The sequence below is a fragment of the Solanum lycopersicum genome, chromosome 11 (assembly GCF_036512215.1).
Source record: "Solanum lycopersicum chromosome 11, SLM_r2.1".
Classification (NCBI taxonomy): Eukaryota; Viridiplantae; Streptophyta; class Magnoliopsida; order Solanales; family Solanaceae; genus Solanum; species Solanum lycopersicum.
Window position 1 is genome coordinate 5,946,442 of NC_090810.1, and position 27,999 is coordinate 5,974,440.

Sequence of the window (27,999 nt, forward strand, 5' to 3'; positions counted from 1 at the left end):
TTAACAAAACATCTAAATTGAATAGAGAATAATGTTATCGATATATCCTTTTGTGCAAATTATAGGGCCCAAAATAGAGAAAGCAAAAGGCCCAAAAAATCTAGCCCATTATATACATATTATGGAGTTATGTGTATACAAATATTTTTTATTATTCCACAATTTATGTTAATTTTAATAAATACAAGATTGAACCGATAAGTTTATAATTTTTAAAAATATAATGAATTCAATGTTAAGTATTTTAAAGATCAAATCCATTAAAGTGTAGAAATAAATTTCATATCATTAAATGTATGCAGCAGTCATGGCCAGTATTGCAGGTACATTTATTTGCTAGGCAACATGCATGTGTCTTGCTAGGGATCGTAAAATTTAAATTTTAAATGTTTATTTTTATTTTTAAATATGAGTGATATATTTATAATTGAATATAAAGTTGATTTTCAAAATTTTATAACTGAATATATTATTATGTTTGAATTATAAGATATAAAATTATTGTTTGTTAAAATTATAGCAGCGTTAACATAAAATTATTTAAGTTTTATAATTAATGTTGATTCTTACCACTTTTTAATTTAAGTTTACAAAGATCGTAAGATTTAAAAGTATTTTGATACATACTATACATCATTAGTATCATTAATTTAAGATCACACGATTTATTATTTTTACTTTCTGAAACTTCGGGTGAAATCATAACTAGACAAATAAATTAAAATAGAGAATATATAATCTAACAAAAAAAAAAGTTACAAATATTTTGATAAGATTTCTCGTGGATTAAATTGACTGAATTAATAAACAAGCAGATTAATGATTTCTTCTTCTATGATCGATCAATATAAACATCAACAACTACGAATTATATCAGTTTCTTCTTAACTTCACTAGAATGACGTGAAATTATACTAGTTGGATCACATAGCAGATATCAAATAGTTCACATCGGGAGCAACTTGTCAATTCTTCTGGTGCACTTATTTTTATTACGATAATGAAATGACGTCCGGACTTAAATCGAGATCAAAACTCCTTACAACTCACACCAATCACGATATTGAACGAAACGGCCAAAGATTAATTGAAAAAGCAAGTCTAGTGACCCCTCCCCCCACCCCAACGACATATCTACTCGTGTTCATAGCTCGATCGGAGGTCAAGACTGTGATCGATAAAGCTCATGTATGTACATTTAATTGGGCCAACTAAAAAAGATCCGGCCCATTTAGAAAAGCCCATTTAATGTGACCATCTGTTCCTTCCAAATTTGCACAGTTTGTAGAATCTTGGTTTTCTTCCCCCTTTTGGCCCCTTCTCTTTCTCTCTCTCTCTCTCCTGCTCTTTCTTCTTCTTCTTTCTTCCCCTGGATCTTCAAACCCAACCCAATCTCTCCAAAAATCATTAAAAAAATCGAAACAATCCTTTAATTTCTGTGTTTTTTAACACATTTTACTCTTTTTAACTTTTTTTTTGGGATTGATCTGGTTTAGAAACGGTTCTGATTTGATCACATCGTGGGAGATTGATAAAAGGGGAAGATCCTTTCGTCATATAAAGAAGTGGGTATGTGTCAAAATTGTTTCTTTTTATTGATTGCTTTGTTTATTTTGTAGTTACATTATGCTGGTTTATAAGCTTGTTATGGTGAAAACTGAAAACAATTCCCTTTTTGTGTTGGAACTTGTAGAAAAATGTCATGAAAAAGGAAAGATTGATTTTTTTTTTTGATTTGGGAGCATTATGAAAATGGTGGAAATTAAGGGGTTGTTTGGTAGCTGGTTAGAATTACGTAGGTATTAGTTATTCCATCTTTTACTTATCCACATAAGGTATCATAATTCGTACATGTATTAGTTATTCGTGTTTCTAAATGGCTAAACAAACTAGTTAATAATACATGAATAAGTTACTTATTTACTAGCTACCAAACAACCCGTAATTGTACTTAATGTAGCATGTGTCTTTTCTATCTTTAATGGGTAAATGCCAAATAATAATGTCATTTCTCATTGTGATTATGTCTGGTAGATATATTTGTTTATGTTGGTACTTAAATACTGTTTTGGGATGTCAGAGAAAAACTGTTTACTTTTGGGATTGTGTGGTGTCATGTACAAAGTTGAGTCTTTCCAATTGTCATTATGAGATAAGGAGTAATTAAGATCAGTTAGGATATGTTTACCAACACATTTTGTGTGGCATGATCAAATGGAGGATTACATATTGACCTGACATTTTCAAAGTCTACTTGCTAAAAGTCTTTGTTTATCTGACCTCATTAACTTTGTTGTAGATATCTATGCAAGTGCAGCTTTTATTATTGAAATTACAAACTACGTGGGTCCCGTATAGGAAATCGCTTCACCTGTTTATATATAGTCTTTGTAACTAGCGATCAAGGGTGTGGTTTAGCTGGCCATGTTGAGACCGGTGTTAATATCCCAACTTATGCACTATGTGATTTCTTCCCATTTGTCTAAGCTTAGCTAGATACTGATACTTGTAATAACTGGAAGGTAGCTGGTATGTGGTGGATTAGTCAAGTTGCACACAAGTTGGCCTGGATTAAAAAACTACATGGTCTTTGTGACCCATCTCATAAGCTTGATTTTTGCCTTCAGGTCACCAGAATGTCCCTCAATTTATAGCCTTTATCGAGTGAAGTCATAAAATGCATTGTAGAATCCTACTTTCCCTTGGATCAATTTCCCTTCTTGGTCAACATATTTTACATGTAGATAGTGACTGTTTTGTATTCATGAATGTTGGGGTCTTCTGATGGTGTATTTTGTGGATGAGGTGTATGCAGCTACCTTGATAAAAAGACTTTTTATTTATACTATCTGTTAGTTCTTTCTGAACTCTGAAGGTTGTATTTGGGTATTTTTTTGACTTGAAAAGGCTTTATCCATCATAGAACCTAAACTAGGGCAATCAACATCTAGTGACAAGGTTCTAATTTTAGGGCGTGAGGAAATGGAAAACTACAATATCACTGTACGATACTTGTCAAAAACTAGTAACACAGTGTAATACTGCACTTGAGTATTAACAATTATTGCTCAAAGTTAGATCTTTGACATCTCGCAAGACTAGCGAGAGAGCACTTTGTGAACTGTGAAAATCGTTTTTCAAGGTACAGGTGTCATCATTAAGTACATTGTAGGGATTAAATGTGGCTTAACGGATATTACCACTGGTTAATTTTTTGTTATATTACAAATATTTAGGCAAATATTCTTGATTTTTCATAGACAATGTTTAGACTATATAAGTGAAATTGGAGTATTTTGTTTGCTTCAACCTATGGGCATTATATGTTCTTCTGGTGTCATCAGATCTTGTATGCCTTGTATGTTGTTAAAAGCCCTTACTGCATGATAACTTTAGTAATTTGGTTTGCAGTTTTATCCCTTTCTATTGAATGCTATACACTTAGCTTCCCTTTTCAAGTATCCATTTCCGTTTTTGAGAGGGAACCTCCTCAACTCCTCCCCTTCCCTGCTGCTGGAGAGCAAGAGGAAATATTAATCTTCTTCTGTTGACACTTACCTTTCTGTTGTGTGTCTTTCTCATGTGGTTTCTGACAGTTAGCAAACTTTTTGAGCATCAGTGTTTAATGATCATTGTTTGCAGTCCATACATATTACTATTTCCCTGAGAATTATCTCCCATCTATCTCAAATTCCACCCTTTCCCCTCTTTATTCAAACCCCCTTATCCTTAAGAAGTGGCAAAAGAGAAAAGAAGAAAAAGCCAATGCAGATAGTGTACACAATAACTAGTTGACCTTTTGCAGTATTAGGGAGTAATTTGTCTTTGGTGTGACTTGGTTTTGAATTAGTGGAATATTTTGGAGATAACAATTTTCGGTTTCTTATATTATGTTAACAACCAGAAATGATTTCTGCAAGCACAATTTTGTGTTAAGTCTTATGGTAATACTTCCCTTCATTTTTCTTCTAGGTTTGCGTTTAAAAGGTCTGCAAAAGAAGCAAGGGAAGTGAGAGGCGGCAAGGACGGGGCACTAGATGAGCGACAGCTAATTAGTCTTGTATAATTTCCTTTCCCTTACATATGTTAATTATAATCAGACTATATCCTATTGAAGAACGTTGCAGAAGAATGACTCATTGTTTTATGGGAAAGCTAAGTGTAGACTGGATGCTTTGCTGATGTTTCAAGTTTCTATCTTTTTTTCTTCTTATGCAGGTACTTTTTTATAAGCTGTCCGTTAGAGGGCTGAATAAAATAGGAAAGAGTTACCCAGTGGTGCAGCGGCTGGAAGAAGTTTAGTACAGGGTTGATAGAAAATCCTTATTCTATATTACCTAGTCCTTCTTCACCTTTCATTATACAACTTGTATTATCTGAGATTCCTTTCTTCTCTTCTTAAACCAATTCCTAAGTGGAAGTGTTTTGTCTTATATATGCTTGTATTGCCTTGCAAGTTTCCTTGAGGGCCTTCTGCCTGTTTGTGCTTTAAGTTTCTTGTTTTTGCTGTTTAGCTACAAAATAAGCAAATATGATGTTCTAGCTTGCCATTTTACACATAGAAGATGGCGTTTCGTTCTGAGGAAACACAAACGGAGGATTACCTTTTCAAGATTGTTTTGATTGGTGATTCAGCTGTTGGGAAATCAAATTTGCTTGCTAGATTTGCTCGTGATGAATTCTATCCCAACTCAAAATCAACAATTGGAGTAGAGTTCCAGACCCAAAAGCTGGACATAAATGGGAAGGAGGTCAAAGCGCAGATATGGGACACAGCAGGTCAAGAACGGTTTAGGGCAGTAACTTCTGCATATTACAGAGGTGCAGTTGGAGCTCTTCTGGTTTATGATATTAGTAGACGGCTAACTTTCGAAAATATTGGTCGATGGCTTAATGAACTTCAGAGTAAGTTTTATGACAATGTTGTTTACTCCTTTGTCTATTAATAGTTTTGACTTGCATACTCTGCAGTTTAAATTTGATAAACGCTTATTTGAGCTATTTCCATGTCGATATGTTGTGCAATTTGTATATTTTGCTGATCTTCTTTATTTGTGTGGACAGCTCATTCTGACATGAACGTGGTTACAATACTCGTTGGAAATAAATCTGATCTCAAAGATGCGAGGGAGGTGACAACAGCTGAAGGCAAATCCCTAGCAGAGGCACAAGGTCTATTCTTTATAGAAACATCAGCTTTGGATTCTTCAAATGTAACTGCAGCTTTTCAAACAGTTGTTAAAGAGATCTATAATATCTTGAGCCGGAAAGTCATGCAATCGCAAGAACTTCAAAAAAAGGATTCCGGGCGTCTGGCAAATGGTAAAACTGTGGTTTTGCAGGCAGACGAAAACCAAGAAGCCGAGACACAAGCGAAAAAAGGTGGGTGCTGTTCATCATAATCCCTGTTGTAATTCTTTTGCTGTTGTTGCTTTTGAAATATTATGGGGGGAAAAACAAACAAGTTTAGATTGATTTCTGTGCTATGGGAAAACAAACTTCCATTAGAAGGAAAAAAAAAATGTAAATTATTCTAAGTGGAGAAGAACCCTTTTTTGAGCTGTTAGTTTTTTTTTTTTGTATAATGCATTGCTACAGATTCTTCTCTTTTCTCCGTGTTTTCAAATTTATGCTTATTCTCTAATATTATGTGCCAGAATCAGGCTCTTCGTGTTCGCTCACACGAAGATCCTGATTCTCATGAACTCGTAGCTTCTTGTGAAACTACAAGGGGTGTTGAGGAAGGTCGGGGCAACTTCTCATATTTATGATCTTTATTTATATTGTATTCTCCGTTTATTATTCTTTTGTACTTTCTTTCATTTTACCATGTGATAGATGAATTTTTTTTTAAACACTATTATTGTTAAGTAATTCTCTAGGGGATCATTTAGTGTGATGGGTAAAGAAAAATAATCTTAGGATAACTTTTTAGTACCCCTCAATTCTTTATTTGGTTACAAAGTGTGGGATAAGTTATCCCAAGATTAATAATTATGGCTGAGATAAGTTTTCTTGTGATTTGTATTAATTTCGGGATAACATTATGGGATAAAAATGTAAAATAACAAAGTTACCTCCTTAAACTTCCTTTTATAAATAAACAACTTATTCTTAGAATTCTTAGAGAGCATATATGTAAACGTTCAACTGACCCTTCGGGGTGGTCCAGTGGTTTGAGCTTCCACGTTGGAGGTCTCAAGTTCAAACCTCTTGCCAGCGAAAGTAAGGGTTTGCCTTCTGGGTCGAGCTCGTCGCATCAAGCTTGTCGGATGCGGGTTACTTTCTCCTATGTGGTTTGCGAGCTATTGCATAGAAACGGAGGTTTTATTATGTGATAGCAACTGCGAATTTTCCTTGTCATAAAAAAAAATCACAACTTACTCTTAAAAATTATGTCATGCATATTTGACAAAACAAACAATCATTAAAAAATAATCTCAATATAACTAATCACATCATAATTTATTCCATTATAATTAATCTTAATATAACTTGTCTTTAAATCAAATTATTCTTTCGAACTCTAAAAAAAAAGGAAGAAAAATAAAATAAATTCTGGTCCTTATTCTGATGTTGAAACTTAGCAATATAGTAATAATTTATTTGCTTTCATTAAAAAATATGTCATGCATTCATGAATTTCCCTGTCATTTGTCAACTGATTTGATTTGTCACCCCACGTTATGGTCCTATCATATTCTTTAATCTAATATCGAAATTTGATTAAATTAAATTTATTTTTTTTATATTCACAGTATAAATTTAAATTTTTTTATTAAGAGGGAATGCATTTTATTTATTCCACCATATTGTCTGATGATTAATTTACACACACTTGATTTTAAGTCCTTAGAGGAACTATATTAATGCCTTATAGTATTCATCTATCTTCTTTTTCCCCAAATATATTATCGTATTTGAGAGTTAAAAATATTGCCTTATTTATTAAAACAAGGTTAAAAATTGTATAGTAGCTGCTTGGAATGTTTTTATTTACCATAAATGATAATATATTATAAATAAAAATTTATATATCTGATTCTGACTTATTGCGACTAAGGCATAACTATTATTTCAGTATAGTTATTTTCACTTCTCCGAAATTATTCTTGACTAAGATTTTCAACATATCATTTCATGATATTTTGAATATGAAATAATAAATAAGAATATAGAAGTCAGTATCTTTTTATGTACTTTTTGATTTAAAATTATATAAAAGCAAATAAATAGAAGGAAGACCAAGGTGTAAATGGAGCCACAAGATAAGGATAAGAGTATATATTTGACCACACATTTTAGGGAATTTTTAAACTTTTTTTTTTACTTTACAAAAATTGACAAAAAAACAATATATATAGAAAGGGAGTTAATAGATATATATATCATTCAACTAACTAGTTTAATTGTTGAAATAAAGACAATGTATACACCATCAAATATATACATGTTGTTTATAATATATGTTGATTTAGTATGAAGTTTATATAATTTCAAAAATATTTTATAAAATTAGATGATCGAATGATTCAGACACGTAATTATTTTGAGAAAAAATATGGCATACACAATCCACAAGATGCCCATTACGTAGTGTCGATTTGCTTATAATTCGTTAGTGGGCCACTTAGCCCATGGACCGCTGATCAAATATGTGGGATCCACTCTTTATCCACACATCTTCATGGGCCTCTTAACATTTTTATTTTTTTTAAATTTTATTTTAGGAAAATTTAGCTAACTAGTTAAAAAATAAAATTATTTAGTGATAATCTCCGTATTTTAATAATATTATTTTTCTGTCCCTATTTAGTTGTTCACTTTATAAAAGACACACATATTAAGATAACAATAATTAACATAGTGAAGTTACAATCTTACCCTTATTAAATATGGTTTCAAAAAGGATGAATTAAAACTATGAAATTTTCAAAAAGTTTAAATGAGGTATAAAAGGAAGAAAAAATTGTCTTTTCTTGATTTGTCAAAATGAACAAGTAAATAGGAACATCTAAAAGAGAAAATATGGACAAGTAAGGACAGAGGGAGTAGTAAACATGTCAAAAATGTCATTATTTTAAAAATAAAAAAAATATTATGATACAAATCATGTTTTTTCTGTCATAGGTTACACGGGCCCTATATTTTGGTAATTGGCTAGATGCTAAAGTCCTTTAATTATGCTTTTTTCAATTTCTTTCTTTAAGATTAATCCAAATCAAATATCCTCAGATTTTCAGATTCAATATATTTTTATTTTCGATTATTTTTTTTTACTTTCGTTTCAAGATTAGATTTGAAGATTAACATTGATTTGGGTATTCATATTTATCATATTCTTTATTATTTGCTTAATGATTTTACTGTTTTTTAAAATATTATTAATTTGTTGTTGTTCTTAAAACCTTTTTTAGGGATTGATAATCCAAAATTCTCTCTTCAATGGATGATTTCAAGACAATTACTACAAGTATCGGACAAAGTAATCAAACTTTGCTATTTACTTTGTATTTGGTTTTCTCAAAATTTATCCACATTTTTTACTTCAAAACAATTTTACACATATGATGTTCGTAATGTATGAAGATCAGACAAATACGATTGAGCGATTGAACTTCAACCATATGAAATCTTATATATTGCATAATTAAAATTTTTCCATAAATGAGAACAAAAGATTATGGTCCCATGATCGGATATTTATGCAAAATTCCTAAGTTTCAATTAATTGAGGCCAATATTACTTGGATAATCGCTAATCTAATACTTTCTTTATGTGACATAATTTAACTTGATATTTAGTTTAAGAAAAAATAAGACTTGAAATTTGCAATCCAAAACACTCGGCTATTTTAATGGCTATAAATAATTTTACTAAGGATAAGGAAGGAATGTGATATTCTTTTCGAAACAGACAGAAAAACATGTCATATAAATTTGAAGAGAGAAGTTATTATCTCAAAAAGCAAAAGTCCTATTTCTTTTCATTCTAACTGCTCCTGAACAAATAAAGCGACGTTTTGAAATAATAACTATTCATTGAATGACCATCCGAAAAATCAAAGCCTCAACCATAAAACAAGACTTGGACATACAATGAATAAACACATGAGGGATGGTTATGCATGAATTGTCTACTTCAATAATTGAGGAAGACCTTTCCAATATCTCTATAACAATATTTCGTATAACGTTCGAATATTTTTCATGTTATGTTACATTACATGTTTGCTGTAGCAGCAAAAAAAAATATCCAAACAAACGACGTTATAATAGTCAAACCTCTATGTGGACAAACAAGAAGGGTACTACAAAAAGTATGTGGGATGAAAATGAGATTATAAGAGATAAAAATATCATTTAAGAACATATATAGAAAGCATTTGTCACACAAGTTTTATACACTAAATAAGCTGAAAAATTGATAGAAATTGAGATAAATTTCAACAACCACCAGCAAGTTTGCTGGAGCATTACAGTATGAAAACAAAGAAAAGAATAAAGAAGAAAAGAATCCGATGAAGGGACGAACAATCTGCTTTTACGTTGCATTGTTTTTCATCAGATAATGTAATGGAACAATTATCTCGTAAGTATATTCCGCTATCCAATTTTACATCTCAACCATATGCAAGGGACAAGGAAAAAAAGGCAAAGAAAATGAAAAGTTCTATACTAAACAATCTACGTTCAAACCTTACACGAGAAGTCCCTTTCTTTTGTAAACGTCGATTGGGAGAAGTTCTTTCTATAGCAGGTACTGAATTAGCTCTAAGTGAATGTACCTCTAGACTGAAGTATTTCTTCAAACAGAATACGAGTAGTAATCCACATCCACAACTTTAGCTCAAGCTGTATTTTCCACCTATATTAAGCATTCTTAAATCCAAGCTTCCATACGATAAATCTTCCTAGGCAGCAATTCCTGAATCACAAATCACGAGCATATGTAAGTTAACTGTTATGCAAATGAAACAAATCGGTCAATGCATATGTATAAGCATAGCAAGAAACAAAATCATCGTTGTGTGTTCTTTGGTTCTAGCTTAGTTCATGGTGTGTCATTACCAAATTGCAGCTCAGATTAGGATTGCCAAAACCAACTTGAGCCCATGAATGGTTAAGAATGTGGGTAAGCTCGGGTTAGCCTGTCAGGGTGAATGCAGGAGAAATGCAAGGTAAGGCTGCATCTGATAGACCCTTAATGCACATACCCCGTGCATAGGGGAGCTAAGTACTCCGGGCTGCGCTTTTTTCAGTAGGAGCAATGATGTGTGAGTAAGTTTTGTGGCAGACCGTTTAGTGCATCCATTAGAAAGACATCATGACAATTAACTAAAAGTTAAAAATGAGGAGTTTCTTACCTTTATTTGATCTATTTGCAACACTATAACCACCAACATAACCAAGTGACTCTGCGTTCCCAAGTCCATAACCAAAGGATGCAGAGTCATCTAGTTCTGGAGATGTTGAACGCCAGGCTGAGTCCTCATAGAACGAAGCACCTACAGTATTACCATACAAGTTCCCAAAAGCTCCAGCAGGAATGTCTTTTGCTGAGGAATAAGGTGATGTATTGACAGCATTGCTTCCTGAGTTTCGTCCATACCCTGTCCCAACTGCTTCGCCACTGTTAGCAATGTTGCCAGTTCCAAAAGAACCATTTCCTCCACCTTGACCCGAAATTGAGGAGGAACCCCAGATTGTTCCGAGACCCCCCAACGTACCATATCCCGCAGCCCCACTTCCAGAACCAACGAAATCAGTAGAGTTGGCAGAATTTGTTCCATAATTAAGACTCTCATTGTCCCACAGGTTCCATCCTACTGAATTCAACATTGAACTGCTTCCAACCCTTCCAGGGGCAAACCCGACAGGACCGTTGAACCTGTTTGAATTCCCATTGTATAAGGAATTGAATCCACGTCCATAATTAGAACCAAAATTTCCATTTCCACCATAATTTAGGTTCAATGTGGAGTCCATGCCTGACGGCAAGTTAAAGTCAGCAGGATTAAAGGATGAATATCCATTTCGACCAGCAGTAAGAGGACTGTATCTACCTTCCATTCTCATTCCATAATTTCCAATCGAGCTTGGAACGTAACCTTGGGTATATGCATTAAGCAAATTGTTAACCCTATTAAGACCATAGTTCTGTCCATTAAATGGGCTTCGGGCTGGACTAGGTGACAGCTCTTTGGGTACTGCACGTTTAACCTCAACCATCTTACCGTTAAGTTCATGAAACGCCTTGTATAGAACTTTATCAACTGCCTCCTCTGAGTCAAAAGTAATAAATCCAAAGCCTCTAGGCCTTTGTGTGTTGTGATCATACATTACTACAACATCGGTGATCGTCCCAAATTGATCAAAGTAATTCTTGAAGTCACTCTCGGTGACTGAGGATGCCAAACCTCCAACAAAAATCTTTTTAGTGCGAGCTGGACCTGGAGAACCCTGCATACTACCATTGTTTCTGGTAATGTGTTGATCATCTCTTGGAACAGCCTTCTTTGCCTCTACCTGGAGATCAAAGGGAAACAGTAAAAATGTTTACATTCGTTTTCCATAACAGTTAGCAAGTTATCGTAAGTCCTTAAGCAGAAACTCATTCTTATAACTTTAATTAACTTACTACACATACAAGTTTTTTTGGTAATTGATAAGAAACTCCAAGAAGACTGAAAAGGGGTCATAGCTAAATTCCTACAACTAAATCTGCTTGCTTGCATTAGCCGTGCTTCTTGTCTACGTCTCCATGTACTATTTCAAAGATTTAATTATTTCCATCATTTCATTTCATGCAACATTTGATAGTTTGAACTGTCGATTCAGTTCAGCTCATCTCAAGCTAGTCAACTTAACAAGTTCAATTTAAAACATATAGAGCCAATCACATTAACTGTGGTGATATTGAACACTGATCAAATTGAATCAATCAAAGGGGAGACACGGAGCAACGGTGAAGTTGCCTCTGTGACATATAGGTCAATGGTTTGAGCCGTGGAGGTGGCCATAAAAATGCTTGCATTAGGGTGCATCACATCCTTGAAGTTTGCTAATGCGGAAAGCTTTATGCACCGGGCTGCCCTATTAGATTGAATCATCAATTTCTTCATTGGCAGTGCTGCTACGACATTGTTCATGAACTAATAACAGTTTGCACATCACATTGATCATAATCATCAGAAAACATCACAAGTAAAATTCGAAGTTAAGCCTAAATTATTTTCTGACAAACCATCTGAGAGCCTTCATCATAAATCGTTCAACAGTTTCAATATCAATAAATCCAAATGAACAAAGTACTGAACATACTCCAGATATTAGGTACATGTAACTTACAGTTCTACCATCAATTATGTGTTTTTCCTTCACAACTCTTTCGGCAACAGAAGGGTCTGCAAAAACAACAAAACCAAAACCACGAGCACGACCAGTGATCCGATCTTTCATTATCACAGCTTCAATCACATCACCAAAAGCTTGGAAATATTCTTTGAGACGATCTTCATTAGTGTCCCAAGAAATTCCACCAACAAACAATTTTCCAGGCTCCATTTCCATTCTACACATCAAAAGGTACCACCACTCATAATCATTATTATAAAACTAAACATAAATCATATCAATAGATCAATACTCCAAAGTGTTAAAAACAACTCTCTTCAAACCAAACATCTGATCACTAACTTCACACAGTAAAAAAGCATTACAAAGGATCTCAACAACAAACTTACAATTGGATAATTCAAGTTCAACTATTCTAACAACCTTACCAATCAAGAATCCATTACTTTACCCCCATCAATACAACAATTCAATATGAAACATCAAAATGCAGATTAAGTAAACATCAAAAAGAAAACTGCATCTAAACAACAGATTCCAATACAACAATAGATCATCTGATCTTCAACAGATCAAAGATCAATCCATCCAAAAGCCATAAAGATCAAAACTTTTCATAAAAACATGAACAATAAACCAAGAATCAACAGACCCACAATCCAGAATTCTCTACAAAGCCATAAAGATCAAAACTTTATAACATAAAACATGAAACTATACAGTATAGAACCATAAATCAACACACCCACAAGCCAAAATCCTCAAATAAAGTCAAAAAGATTAAAACTTTAAACATAAAACATGAATCAAAGATTGTTTTTTTACCAATAGATGATGAAAGAAGGCTACAAGAAGAGAAATGGGTGTTATTCAAGATCGATTAGAGAGGCATATATAGAAAGAGGGGCTTAAAAGGCCCTCTCTTTTTCCTCTCTAAACGTTCTAAATTCACCAAAACACAAAAATGGAGTTTTTATTTTTTAGCAAAAGAGAGAGAGAGGAAGGAGAAGAAGGGAATGAGAGGAAAAAGGTAAGAGAGAAAAGAGAGTGTGGTGTAAGAAAGATTGATTTACATCTGAAATGGCTAACACTCTCTATCTCTATATATATATTTATATATATATTTTATATATATACATTTTTTTTTTGTATAATATATTGTGTGTGAGAGAAAATATAGAAAGCTTAGAGGAGACAATGGAAGATGATGATGACTTTTTATATTGTTTTATATAAATATATTTTTGAATTTAAAAAATGATTTTTTTTCACCCTCAAATTGGCTCATGTAATGCATGAGTTCGAATTTGTCGGACTCTAATGAAAGTATCGAATGTCGAGTAAGAAAATATGAGTAACACCCTTTGACTAGAAAACTCATATTTGAGTATATAAAAAATTATTTTGCTTGAGTCTCCTCCAAAAAAATATACAAACCAAAAAATGAAATTAACTTAACCACACCCTTATCTAAAGATCTCTAATTTAAATTTTGAGTATAAAAAAATTATGTTAGGTTGCCTTAAATGATTAATGCAATACGTGAATTCAGATTAATCGAATTTTAATGTGAGTACTGCACGTGTGAAATATGAGCAACACCCTTAATTAGAAATCTCAAACCTAAGTTATGAATATGAAAAGAATCATATTAAAAGTGTCACCCTAAAAAATAACCGATATGATACATGAATTTAAATTAATCAAATTTGAACTAATAAACCAAATAAAAAAAAGAAATTAACTAGCTAACAAATACACATTTACTTCAAGTAAAATTTCTTCTTTTTTTTTTCATTATTATGGATTAATTAATTATTTATCAGATACTTTTGATATTGAGTCCACTGATTTTCAATATTTCAGACAATTTGTCTTACATTCTTCTTATTACCATTTCTTTTTTTTTCTTCATATTTTTACCTATATTTTCTTCTATATATATATATATATATATATATATATATAGGAAACAAATAAGAGAAATTTTCAACTCCTATGGTGTGTGTATATATATTTGGTTTTTCTTAATAGTACTAAAGAACTTAATTTTTTTAACGATCATTTTATAACTTTTAATATTTAAAATTTATTAATTCAACTAATTTAAATTCATTAAATATATTTACTAAAAATGATATTTTTAATTTTTAAGGCTTTAATCGAAATATCTCTAGTTACGATATCAATCATGCCATCTCCTATGTGATGTAAGGAAAAAAAATTACTTACTTTATCATAATTCATAAATAATTACCAAAAACGATTAACAGAAGTACCAAAAATTTTATTATCCCTAAATTACTTGACATATGTTATATAATATCTTGAAAATCTTATCCACTAACAATAATTAATATAATAGTAATTGCCTAAGAACCTTGAGAATTAGCTTCTATATTAGGCACAAATTGCTTCTTTAATAACCATTAATCATTTACAAGAGTTACCTTTATATGGTAAAAATATCAAATTTTAGAAACATAAATAATCAAAATCTCCACGAATTTGTTCTTTTTTTAATTATCATCATTGAAAATCTAAAAACATATGTATCATATTAATTTATGTGATATTTTATAAATATAAAATTCGCTTAATATACTATAAGTCAATATTTACCAACGTAAAAATATTATTTTTTTAAAAAGGGGGCAAAGGAAGACTTATAATTTTGTACTCTTTATTTAATTATAAATAAAATGAAGTTAATTAATTAAAAAATAATGCAATTATACCAAGCTTCCATTATCCCTTCATGTGGTGGAAAGGCATGAACCAAAACACAAAAAATATGGACCAAGTCACATGCTACGTCAAAAACCTTTTTTTTTAAAACAATAATAACTTTATATATATATACATATATGTTAGGTTATTAGCATTTTAATATTAATATTTAATATATTAAATTGCTTTATTTTGGAGTTATAAGAATGGATGACTTCTACATCATCCATTAGGATTGGTTATCCATCAATGTATTTCATTCTTAATTCCTCCATTACTCCCTTTGTAAGAGGATCTGCAAGATTATCACAAGATTTGACATAATCAACATTAATGGTACCATTTGTCAAATACGATCTTACATTACTGTGTTTCCTCCTTATAGGTCTGGATTTACCGTTGTAATAACGGTTTTGAACTCTACCAATTGCAGCGGTGCTATCACAATGAATTAAAATAGGAGGAATTGGTTTTTCAAAATAAGGAATTTGAAACAATAAATCTCTTAACCAATTCGCTTCCTCACTAGCTGAAGCTAAAGCAATTAGTTCAGCCTCCATGGTAGAGTTGGCAATTATAGTTTGTTTTTTTGATCTCCAACAAACAGCACCACCACCTAAAGTAAAGACATAACCAGTTGTAGAACAGGAATCACCTGACAAAGTGTTCCAATCCGCATCACAAAAGCCTTCAAGTACAGCAGGATATACAAAAAAAAAAATAACACTTATTGGAAAAAATATATTCGCATCGGTATTTACACGAAAATCTATTATTACGTAATTTAATAAAGTAAAGTACATATTAATTAATTAATACTGAGTAAAATAAACTGTAAATTTAAATATGTGACGTGCATGTACTGAATTGATGTAAATATTCGATGCGAATAAATTTTACCCTTTTGCTATATCATGATTTTTAACAAAATTATTGAGTTATATTGTAAATTATTTCAAGTGAAGTTCGTATTGTTACTTAAAATTTGACGATAACATTATTTTTAAAATAATCTAAATTTAACCATTCATATTTTTATATTATTTTTAACTAATTGAAGATAGATGGACCAGTAACTTAATACTACTACTAATAATTAAGGGATCAAGATTAGACTTTAGATATAACAGATATATGACAAAAGCTATAATATTTAAAAAATGAAATAGCTTTTATACTGCGTTTGGAATAAGATAAGAATTTTATTTAATTAACATGAAAACTCACTTATTTATCTCAACTTTTTGAATAAAAAAATGTGAAGAAAGTGGGAAATGTGTGTTGGACAGATTGGATTCCTTGTTTGCCTATTCATCTAAAAAAGGAATAAAAACAGGTAGACTTAGATTTAATCAAAATACACACACAAAAAAAAGAATATTATACTTATATTTATATTTTATATATGAGTACTATATATGTATATATATTAAGAAACTCAAAATGACAACTAATTTACAGTAACTTACCAACCATCCCTTTATTTTAGTGACAACTTTTTTTTTTTTTTTTTTTAAAAAAAGAAATTCTGAGTATTGTTAAGACTTTCTAATCTTACAAGTCAACAATTATTGTTATCGTTGAGTATTGTGATGGAATTATAAATATTTTTTAAAAATTATCTTGATAATATATAACCTTATTATTTACGTCCCCAAGAGATTTAATAATAGTTTCACTATTTTTTGAATATATCATATATATGAGAAGTACTCGAATGAAATGCCCTCGAAGGATGTACTTAATGCCTAGTGGATGATAAAAGTGATTAAAAATAAGAGTTTGGAGCTAAAAGGGTAAAATAAAATTGTCAAAAATTTTAAAAGGGTATATCAATTTTTTTTAACCAAAACGGCAAAATCGCTCATGAATGGAGCGATTTTCAAAATTAAAAAAAAATTATAATTTTTTAATTTGCAGCGACTTACATTGAATTTATTTATTTATTTCTTGCTTTATTTTACAAAAAGAAATCAAATCAAATCATTGCCAAGGCAGCGATTTTTAATTAATTTTTTTAAAAATCAAATCGCTGCAAAGGCAGCAATTTACACTTAATTTTTTTAAAAAAAAACTTAACTAAATCGGGTAATTTTTTTTGCAGCGATTTAATTAAATTTTCAAAAATAAAAATGAAGGGTAAATAATGCAGCGATTTGATTTAAAAAAATTAATTAAGACAACAATTAGATTTTTTTTTTAAATAAAGCAAAAAATAAAAAAATTAAATTTTTTAATGTAAGTCGGATTTTGCTTTTTTCGACAGACGAAATCGCTACATCATAAGCAATTTTACCGTTTTGATTAAAAAAAATTGATATGCACTTTTAGAATTTTTGACAATTTTTTTTTTACCCTTTTGACCCTAGATTCTTGAAAATAATAAGGTCTTAAATACAAATTATATTCTAGCTTTGATAACCAATGTTATATTGATATAAGTTGGTGTACAAAATTACATACATTTCGTATAATTAATTGAAATACATATATATGACTGCCTCTCACATTTTTAGTTGCTAAATAGTCATTGGAAAAATATATTTACAAAAGGAAAAATACTTTTGGCCAGAAGATACGACCAAAATAACATTTTATTTATATTATTTTATCTTTTTAAATATTTTTACCATTTTAATTTTAATATTTTTTAACTAAAAAGTAGAAAAAAAGATTATTTATTTTAAAATTAAAAAAATATTATAGATTTTTTAATTTTCTGATCTAATTGTGGCCAAATTCTCTGTCCATTTAGCATTTTCTTTACAAAATACCCTAGAAATCAAAAAGAAGAATTGCCGGAAGCAAACATTTGGAGAATTAAAGATGGTTAAATATTAAGGTTCTTTAAATATCTTTTTTTCGTTATATTAAATTAAGAAAATTAAGATGACATTAAAGATCATCATAATCGAACGTTAAGTATATTTTTATCCTTAATAGAAAGTTTGAATATGAAATCTGAAAATGAAATCAACTTTGATAAAAAAAAAGTTATATTTTTCACGTAAAATTATTTTTGACTTTAAATTTAAATTAGACGAAGATCAAAATTGTATAGTAACTTGATAGATAATGTCTTGGTGACCAAGAATGTACCGCAATTTACGCACTTACTTTTTATTTATTTTTTCTTCTCTTTTAAAGGGTTAGAAAATTAATTATTGTGGTGCCCAAGAAAGAATTTTGGTAATTTGCCGTTGCCTTTTTTAAATTCTTTTTGAGTTATATTACTTATTTGAAGTTTAGAACTAATTTTTATTAATTTATTTTTGAAGCATTTGTTTAAAATATCCATTACAATAATACTAAAAGTTGTGATCACAATTACACAATCCGACTAAATTATACTAACATAAAAAAAAAATAGTATGGTATATAAGATATTTTGTATTCACATAAAATTTGTAAAAAAATCACTTTCGAGAAGTGTGATGTATATAATTTATAATAATATAAATATTAGTAATTATTTTTACAGTTAGAACTTGTAAATTAAGAATCGGAGGAAATTTTTTTGATAAATTAATATAAAACTTCATTTTTAGGGGATATAAAAAAGTACAACTTTGATATTTGTGCTTTATACGTTCGAAAACAACTTGGAAATATTTCATAAAATATCTTCCTAAAAAGAAACTATATAATATGTCTTAAATTAGCTATAATTATGATGGTATGAATATAATTTCTTTATTTTTAATTATAAATTTTGAGTACAAATTAATCTGTAAAAATATTTAAATCGAAGGGGAGAAATTTGCCAACCGTTGATCAAATGCATATAATGAATATATGGCTTTTGGACACAATTATATTTACTGAATGAATAATATAGCACATGCAAAAGCTAATAATATAAATCACCACTACAAACATCTTATAAAATTATTTATTTCTTTTCACAACTTATTTTTGAGAATTTAAAGTTTTAAGTCAAAATTTTCTTTCAAAATCATAATATTTTTGAGTCGAAAGTCGATTAAAAATAATATATTTACATTTTAAGGTAAGAATAAAACTTGCACCTATTTACTCTTTGAATATGTATTTTTTTAATATAATTTTTGTTGTTTTATATATTTCGATTTCATAATTTAAGATATTATGTTCGTTTTCTTTTTTTTTTTTAGATTAAACTAACCTATTGGATAAAGATCAAATTCAATACATAACATACACTTAATCTGCACATCACGTGTTGTGATCTTATTATTAAATCAGAGCTCTACAACCTATTACTATTTGCCAGTAACATAGTTAGGTATTTTGACTTAGCGTGCTTTCACATATATAGAGAAAAAACATTTATTAAACAATCTAATTCATTTTTTATTTAATTCCATTGTCAACAATAATCAATATCGACTTGTGACACTATTGAGTGAATAAGTGTTTTGCCATCAAGAAATTTTTAATTTTCTATTTAGAGGTCGCAAATGTTACATCCTTTTATAATAAATAATACAATTTGCTAGTTCCTTATTATCATTAGTAACAAATAAAATTATTCTTAATTAATATTATAATATTGTTGACAAAAACAATTATCAAAATTATCATATTAAATCTTAGATAATGTATAATCAAGAAATCCACCCTTTTACAACATACCATTGGTAGGTAAGTTTGGTAGCTCACATACATCTCTCAAATCGAGTTGCTTGAAAATTGATTCGAAAAAGAAAGTTATTAAAATTATGTATAAATTAATTCGAATAAAGTATTATTGAGTTACACAAAAATTAATCCAAACCTATAAAATTAAATTAAATTAATTCGAATAGAAAATAATTGAATCGCACGAAAATTGATCCGAACAAAATCTTTTGTAGGTAAGTTGTATTTCCCATCCTCCTTGGTTCCATCTTCCCTCCAAGAACCTAAAACCCTCAAAACCCTGCCCCCTTTTCTCATCTCATATACTTTTATCATCATTTGGACTCAATTTCCCATGAAATTATATCTACAAACAGTCTTTATGTGATTAAATTTGAAGAATTTCAGCCCAAAAAACCCAAAAAGAATCAATTTTTATGTTACCATTATCAAGAATGAAATCACTCCTTTCCCCAGTACTTTCAAGACCCACCATCATGTTTGTATGCAGGGGATATGGGGTTCTTAGCACTTTCAAGAACCTTAATTCTGCTCAAACAATGAACCCCATGAGTAAAGTTTCTTCCTTTAGGTGTTCTACTGTGCAAAATCATAGTCAAATTCGGGTCTTGAGTAGTGAGGCATCGGGTTCTAATTCTGGTTCTGGTTCTGGTGAGGTTCATGTGATTGTGGGTCCTATGTTTGCTGGAAAAACTACTACACTTTTGAAGAGGATTAAGTCTGAGAGAAGCAATGGCAGGTTAGTTTTATCAATCTGTTTCTCATTTGGTTGTGTAATGAAATGCTGTGCATATTTAAAGTTTAAATCTTTTTATACTATTCATCTGTTGGAGTAGAAATATTCTGGTAGTTTCGGTTCTTGGTTATTACCTGTGTTTGTTTTATGCTTGGTTATCCCCTTATTTCGTTGTTGCTGCTGTTCTTTCTTCTGTATGTTGTGTACTGTTTTTCATTTCACATTATTTAGATGTTGTTACTGTTCTTCAAAGCCAAAGGTCTATCGAGAACAACTTGGGGGTAAGGTTAGCGTGCACTCTAACTTACCCATACTCCACTTGTGGTATTTACACGGGATATGATGTTGTTGGAGCAGAAAGTGTGCCTCGGCTGTTTTTTGGGGCCATAAGTAAACTGGTATCTGTTTGGTTTCCTCTCACGAGGATTATCTTCTTAGCTACTTACTTTATAGTGTCTTATACCTCACACAAGCTTTGTAGAACTTATATAAGTAGGACTTTTGGCTAAATCTCAAGACTTTGATGCACTATATAGACCTTATAATGAAACATGGAAGATGATGCATTGAGTCCAATGATTGTAAGTGTTTTTTTCTTGCCTCAGAATTTGTTTTGGTCAATAGCTTATCAGTGGCAGGGAGAGAATGGGTATGTTATTCAGTAACATAATAAAATCATCTTTTCAGCAGTGTGTTGCCATTTTGTGCTATTTTTATCGAAGACCAATTTTCTGGGTGATGGTTTATTTGGTTGAATATAACCGTAAAGATATCTTTCACGAGTTTAAGAACATGGTTGGGCAAGAGTTCAACGTGAGAGTCCCGACTTTAGTCATTTATATCATCTCCAGTGAGGGTGCTCTTTTCTTAGTTCGATTTCACACTTGGCTTTCAAATAAGCAACTTGTTGGTACTTGTTAAAAGAAAACCAAGTTGTTGCAGCACTAAATTCAATTACTACAAGGCTTCAAGTGTCCTTTCTGCTGTTTAGACTTGTTTTCTCCGCAGTTCTAGTTGTTAAAAGTTTAGGAATTTTTCTTGTTGCTCAACCTTTCATCTTTCTCATTGAATAATCGTCCCTTACTTCTGAATATTGTTGTTCTTGAATCAGCTTTTTTGTGTTCCCTTTCCTTTCTTCCCTGGGGTGTAGAAATCTCCATGCTCTTTGGCTCGCTTATGTAGAGGAAGTAAAAGTTGGACCATGTTATTCAAATGACATTTGAATTGAAATCATGATTGGTAATATTCCCAGTTTTCAGGCCAATGGAGTAAAGAATTCCCTCTATTTGGATGAGACGATAAAAGGTCTCTGTTTCTCAGGAAGGGTGGCTGAAGCAGTTGGAATATTGTGCTGCTCTGGTGTACAGGTGGAGGCAGAAACTTATTCCCTTGTTTTACAAGAGTGCATTTTCCGCCAAGCGTATAAGAAAGGGAAAAGAGTCCATTGGCAAATGATTACTGTCGGCTTTGTTCCAAATGAATATCTGACTGTTAAGTTGTTAATTTTGTATGCAAAAGCAGGAGATTTGGATACATCACACAATATATTTGATAAGTTACAATTCAAAAGCTTGGTTTCGTGGAACGCTATGATTGCTGGGTATGTGCAGAAGGGCATGGAGGAAGTAGGCCTGAGTCTGTACCATGATATGAAACAGAAATATGTACTTCCAGATCAGTATACCTTTTCATCAGTCTTTAGAGCCTGTGCCTCTTTAGCTGTCTTGGAGCAGGGCAAGCAAGCACATGCTTTGTTGATTAAAAGCCAAATTAGTGGAAATATTGTAGTTAATAGTGCACTTATGGACATGTATTTCAAGTGTAGTTCTCCATCTGATGGCTATCTCGTGTTTAGTAAGTCCTTGGAAAGGAATGTGATAACATGGACTGCTCTGATATCAGGGTATGGACTAAATGGAAGAATAAAAGATGTTCTGGAATCATTTCATAGGATGATAGATGAAGGATATAGGCCAAACCATGTTACGTTTCTGGCAGTTCTTTCTGCTTGTAGCCATGGAGGTCTGGTAGATAGAGGTAAGGAGTATTTTTCATCTATGATGAGAGATTATGGGCTTCAACCAAGAGGAAAGCACTATGCAGCTATTGTGGATCTTCTAGGCCGTGCTGGAAGATTACAAGAGGCTCATGAGTTTGTCAAAAACTCACGTTGTGAGGAGCACCCAGTATTATGGGGCGCTTTACTTGGGGCTTGTAAGATTCATGGTGATATCGAGATGGTAAAACTTGCTGCTAGAAATTTCTTCGACTTGGAGCCTGAGAATGCAGGCAAATACGTTGTCTTATCTAATGCTTATGCTTCTTTTGGTTTGTGGAACAATGTTGCGGAGATAAGGAGACTGATGAAAGACTCGGGGGTGAAAAAGGAGCCTGGTTATAGTATGATTGAGGTTCAAAGACAAGCACATTTCTTCTTTATGGAACATAATGCTCATGAACAGACTGTTGAAATGTATAAATTGGTCAAAGATATGGCAGGCATCTTAAAAGATGCTGGCGATGTTCAAGATTTACTGAGTTAAAGAGAAAAGACAAATGACAATATAGCATGAACATTTGATTGAATCCTCAGCCACTTAGCTGCAAAGAGTCTTATTGAACGGGCAATTTGCTGTATCTCGAAAAGTGCCATGCATGTTACACTCAAGCTGTATGCTCGTATCCTTTTAAGCTATAAAAGTGGAAACACTTTCAAACATAGAAAGAGAAACAGGCTTCAGCCTTTGTGCTACAAGTCGGGAATGCACTTTCCAGACACAAGCAATGCTTGCCTGGAATTTGTGATTTTTCGACAGAAATCTTCTGAGGAGATGCCATTTGCCTTTGAATGCAAAAATTGGATTGCGATCTCCCCACAGTTTCAACTGTTAGTTTGGCAAGCAGGGGCTTGCTATTTGCTTCTATGAGGAACATGTATGTGAACAAACAGATAAATTGCCTTATTACCAAGTAATGTGATGGCCTCGGTCTATTGGATGTGATTCTTAATAAAATAAGTCTTACCATTGAAAACATATTGTCTTAAGGTCATCTTTTACTGTATTGCAGTAACAGCGGAGTTGGGTAGTTTCCAATAAAATGCTTAAAGAACCATACCTCATCATAATTTGAACCTATAGCAAATGAGTTTATTTCTTCTATGATACTACATACCAACCAATGCTGCCATGGATTGATGAAATTTGGCATTCTAGGAAATCTATTTGTATTTGTTTCTTATGCTATATTGCTATATCTGGTGGTCAAGCAGATCATTCTGTGCTGTTGGCAAAATACATTTAGGCAATGTATTTATAAGTGTTGGTAGTGTTTGAAAAGATTTTAGAATCTTTACCAACCTATGAATGTTACTCTGGAACTGACATAATTCCATCTACCTGGCACATCAAGAGCTGCAATTGTGTGAACAAGCATTAAAAAGTGGGTGGAAATTTATGTCTTCATGTAGTGGAAATATTAATGACTACTTCTCGGATAAATCAGGATATACAAGTCTTTTGACAGTTTACTTTTTTGTGTTAAGACTATGCAATCCTTATTTTAGTTGCAGTTTGCATGGCTCTCTATCTTCACTGCATACTTTTGTTATCCTTTCTAATGCATCCTGTTGAACACAAATATAAGCTTGAGCCTTCAGTTCCTTCCCAGTTGAACACTTGAACTGCAGTTTGTGTACGGATCAATCTCGTGTAGCCAGCCGTGCAGAGAAGTAGAACCAGCATATTCTCTTTCCTTTTGTTCAATTGATGTATTCCAAAGGAGATTGGTCCTATCTTGTGTGGATAACCATATAATACATTTTTTCTGACTTCTGAGATTGTTCCTATTATTCTTTACATCAAAATTTACCAAGTTATTAATTACCTTGAAGATCTCAAAAGTTCGATAATATAATTATGGACATATAATTTGGATTCACAAAGCATGCTAACTTCTGAGTTTTGAAGTGCTGCTTGAACTTTGATGATCTTGATAGGTATTTAAGGCTTCCTTATGTTCTCATATCATTGTCTGATTTAGCTTTTGTGCTATTTCCCCTTTCTGCAGAAGTGTAGCAATTTTAAAGTCAGACAAGGATACAAGATACGGGTTGGATTCCATTGTGACACATGATGGAGACAGATTGCCGTGCTGGCCTTTAGCTAATCTATCATCATTTAAACAGAGATGTGGACCTGAAGCATACAGTAAGGTAATATTTCAATGGGAAGCTATTGAAATATAATATTTTAGATGATTGTCATAGGACCTTCTCCACAAATAGTCAGGGTGCTAGCAGCCTATCTGTGTTAGCAGCAGAAAATATTCTCCAAAAAATATAGGGCAAAGAAGTCTATTTTTGAGTGTGTTCTTCTGAAAATTTTCAATTTTATGGGTTAAATTTTATTTCTTAAGAAGTTAGGGGCTCCACCCCGCCAAATCTATCGTAGTTGTGAGGGGAAATGATATAATCACGAAACACTCTTTTGTAAGTTGGTCACTGAACTTTCTTTGCTAGTATGCACTCTTTTGTAAGTTGGCCACTGAACTTTCTTTCATAGTATGTAACAATACTGTATCATTACTTTTTATTATTACTTGTTTTTCTTTGTATATGTGATTACCTGTTTTTGTGACTGTTACGTGGTTTCAGTTAGAGGTCATTGGCATTGACGAAGCTCAGTTTTTTGAGGATCTATATGATTTCTGTACGGAAGTTGCTGATCATGATGGCAAGATTGTGATAGTTGCTGGGTTAGATGGTGACTATCTAAGGTACTACTTCCATTTAGTCTCTGTGCTCTCTAATGTACTCATAATTGATACGTTTTTTTGTGAGACAGATATTTTGCTTATTCTTCCGAAAATTTCTTATGTACTGAATGTGATTCTTTATTGCAAAAACTCGTGTAATGATCTGTATTGGATCATATTTTGGATTTTGCAGAAGGAGCTTTGGTTCAGTCCTTGACGTAATACCAATTGCTGATTCCGTGACCAAACTTACTGCGCGATGTGAACTTTGTGGTGAACGTGCTTCTTTCACCTTGAGGAAGACAGAAGAGACGAGAACTGAGTTGATTGCAGGAGCAGAAGTATATATGCCTGTCTGCCGCAAGCATTATGTGAGTGGACAAGTAGTCAAAGAGGCTGCTAGAAGTGTTCTGGAGTCCCAGAAAGTTGAATGCAGCTCTATTTTGTAATATCCCAAGCTCCAAGTACATAGGACTTAGAAATATTAACCAACTATTGTACTTACAAGTTCCAAGTGTGTCAACTGGCCAAGCCTTTCTGCTGGTGGAAGGTTGCTAGTAGAATTATCGAGGTGCGAGCAAGCTGGCTCGAACACCATTTTAAAAGAAAAATACTACTGTACTTTCAAGTCATTTTTATGGGGAGTTGCTCTTTCAAACTGTTTCTATGATTATTCTAGCATATTTAATTTCCGTATGTAACGAATACACTTCTGAATCTAAGGAATAAAATTCCTGACTCAACAACATAGCATATCCCAAACATAAAAAAACAAAGATGTCTTGAATCTACAAAGTAAAAAGTGTCTATTAAATATAAATGGTTGATCATTGAGATGACATCTTTTCCAGGTTTGGCGTCAATAAGATTTGAGCTATATACAATTAAAACTTTTACTAGGTACAGTTGAATTCTTTCCAACTTTGGTTTCAATAAGATTTGAGCTATGTGCCATTAAAACTTTAACTAATCTTGATGGAACGCTTCCTGTCCATATACCTGTCAATATAGACACCGATGAATCGTACGATATTTTGCTATAGCAGGCAAAAAGAACGTTGTTATAGAGAGATTATTAAAGGACGTAATGATGTTTGGCAAGACGAACTAATATTTTTGCATCATTAATTAGAAGAATATTAATTAAAAGCGTTCCGGATTTTGATGACTCTATTCAAATTTCTAAACAACACTTTTACCAATTCTTTTGAAGGCGAGTGCAAAGTACTTCTTCTCAAAGTATTTTGATAATTGAAATCTACCTAAATTTATACCGAACCTTAATTCAAGTCAAAGAGCAAATATGAAACGATTTGCAATAGAGAAGAGAAACTATATGTTATTACTTATCCCATGATCACGGGCAAAGTATGGGGGTTTACAATCTTTTTTAAGTAGTTTCCTTTCTGAGAGGGTTAGTGATATGATTGATGCAAACATCTAAAGATATACATCCATTTTCATAGTTTGTAGCCAAATGTCATGAGAGGGGAAGAAATTAGAGTTGTGAAGAAATTAGAGTTGTGGAGAGGTTTGTATAAGACTTTAAAAACCACTAGAATATAGAATAAATCTTAGAAAGACTATAATTCTCCAAGAGTTTATAGAGAATTCTAGAAGAAAAATTGAGAGTGTTTGGATTCAGTTAAAAGTTGGTCTAACTACTTTTAAATCGTCTTTTGACTTCTTAAAATGTTTGGTAAATATAAAAAATAACTTAAAATAAGTCCAAAATCACTTAAATAGGTTAGAAAGTGTTTGACAAGGTCAGAAATGACTTAAAATAAGTTTAAAAGGACTTAAAACAAGTCAAAAATCAAAGTGGGTCTCCTCTATTTTTTTATTTTTTTTTTACTTAAAAGTCATTTCAGTTTGTCTTTTTATTTTTGACGTATACTTTTTTTTTTCCGTATGCCGCAAGGAGCGTTAGTCGAAGCTGAATCTGTGACATCGTGGTATAAGAGGGAGAGATCAACGCTTCTAGCACCACCAATGTTTAGGCTGAATGGTGGAAAGAAGCACAACAATGCTCGGTCCTATACCAAGCAACGCGCTAACATCTTACTGAGTTTGTCTTTATACTTGCTAGCATTGTTGAGTTTGTAATAATAAGCCCAAATTTTTGAAGAACTTGTTGATGAAAATTTTGAATCAGTAATTTCATCATATGTTAAATTTTCTTCCAAATTAAAATATTGAAAAGAAAGAAGAAAATCTTCATCATACATTGGAGATTTCTTGTTTGAATTCTTTATCACAAATAGAGAAAATGAAAAACTTTTTTTTTTTAATCAAGTGCTATTGGGCTTGTTTTGAGTTTATAATAGAGGTGTGCACTATTTGAATTGGACCGAAAAATCGGACCAAATCAAATCGAATTCTAATTTAGATTGATTTTTTGGATTCTTGGTTTGATTATGAATTTATAATTTACTTTGTTTGATTTTTTGGTTTGATTTCGAATTTAGAAAAATGAAATCTGAAAAAACAGAATTATATATATATTTCTATTATATAGAAGAGTGAAGTGGGAGGACAACCAAGGGCAAAACTTTAATTTTACTCTAACAAAAATCTATGAAGAAAGATAATAAATAATTCTAGAATTATCTTTCTATATATGAAGTGAATAATGATCAAGGGCAAAACTGTAATTTCACGCTAACAAAAATCTACCAAGAATGATAACAAAAAATTTCTATTATCTATTATATAGAAGATTGAAGTGGGACGACGATCAAGAGCAAAACTGTAATTTCACTCTAACAAAAAACTATGAAGAAAGATAATAAATAATTCTA

At 31.6% G+C, this 27,999-nt stretch overlaps 3 protein-coding genes across 5 annotated transcripts; 2 read left to right on the top strand and 1 right to left on the bottom strand.

Moving 5' to 3' along the window:
- The first annotated feature begins 1,260 nt into the window (after window positions 1–1,260).
- On the top strand, window positions 1,261–5,610 carry LOC101259801 (ras-related protein RABA5a). Of its 2 annotated transcripts, none has more exons than XM_004250229.5 (4): window positions 1,261–1,569; window positions 3,973–4,060; window positions 4,219–4,905; window positions 5,065–5,610. In XM_004250229.5, exons 3-4 carry the CDS (start codon window positions 4,566–4,568, stop codon window positions 5,400–5,402), a joined length of 678 nt encoding a protein of 225 aa, XP_004250277.1. In that variant the 5' UTR covers window positions 1,261–1,569; window positions 3,973–4,060; window positions 4,219–4,565; the 3' UTR covers window positions 5,403–5,610. The 2 variants fall into 2 exon arrangements, with proteins under 2 accessions (XP_004250277.1, XP_019066642.1); XM_019211097.3 differs by lacking the exon at window positions 1,261–1,569 and adding an exon at window positions 2,302–2,627.
- Window positions 5,611–9,398: 3,788 nt separating this feature from the next.
- LOC101260293 (heterogeneous nuclear ribonucleoprotein 1) lies at window positions 9,399–13,556 on the bottom strand. Its single transcript, XM_004250231.4, has 4 exons — window positions 13,183–13,556; window positions 12,352–12,574; window positions 10,368–11,529; window positions 9,399–9,928 (listed from the first exon to the last, which is right to left on the bottom strand). The coding sequence occupies exons 2-4, from the start codon at window positions 12,571–12,573 to the stop codon at window positions 9,915–9,917; spliced, it is 1,398 nt and encodes a 465-aa protein (XP_004250279.1). The 5' UTR covers window position 12,574; window positions 13,183–13,556; the 3' UTR covers window positions 9,399–9,914.
- Window positions 13,557–19,212: 5,656 nt separating this feature from the next.
- On the top strand, window positions 19,213–25,856 carry LOC101260595 (thymidine kinase a-like). Of its 2 annotated transcripts, XM_004250232.5 has the most exons (4): window positions 19,213–20,446; window positions 24,512–24,656; window positions 25,098–25,219; window positions 25,392–25,856. In XM_004250232.5, exons 1-4 carry the CDS (start codon window positions 20,124–20,126, stop codon window positions 25,645–25,647), a joined length of 846 nt encoding a protein of 281 aa, XP_004250280.1. In that variant the 5' UTR covers window positions 19,213–20,123; the 3' UTR covers window positions 25,648–25,856. The 2 variants fall into 2 exon arrangements, with proteins under 2 accessions (XP_004250280.1, XP_019066686.1); XM_019211141.3 differs by lacking the exons at window positions 24,512–24,656; window positions 25,098–25,219; window positions 25,392–25,856 and adding an exon at window positions 21,696–23,127.
- The last annotated feature ends 2,143 nt before the right edge of the window (window positions 25,857–27,999 follow it).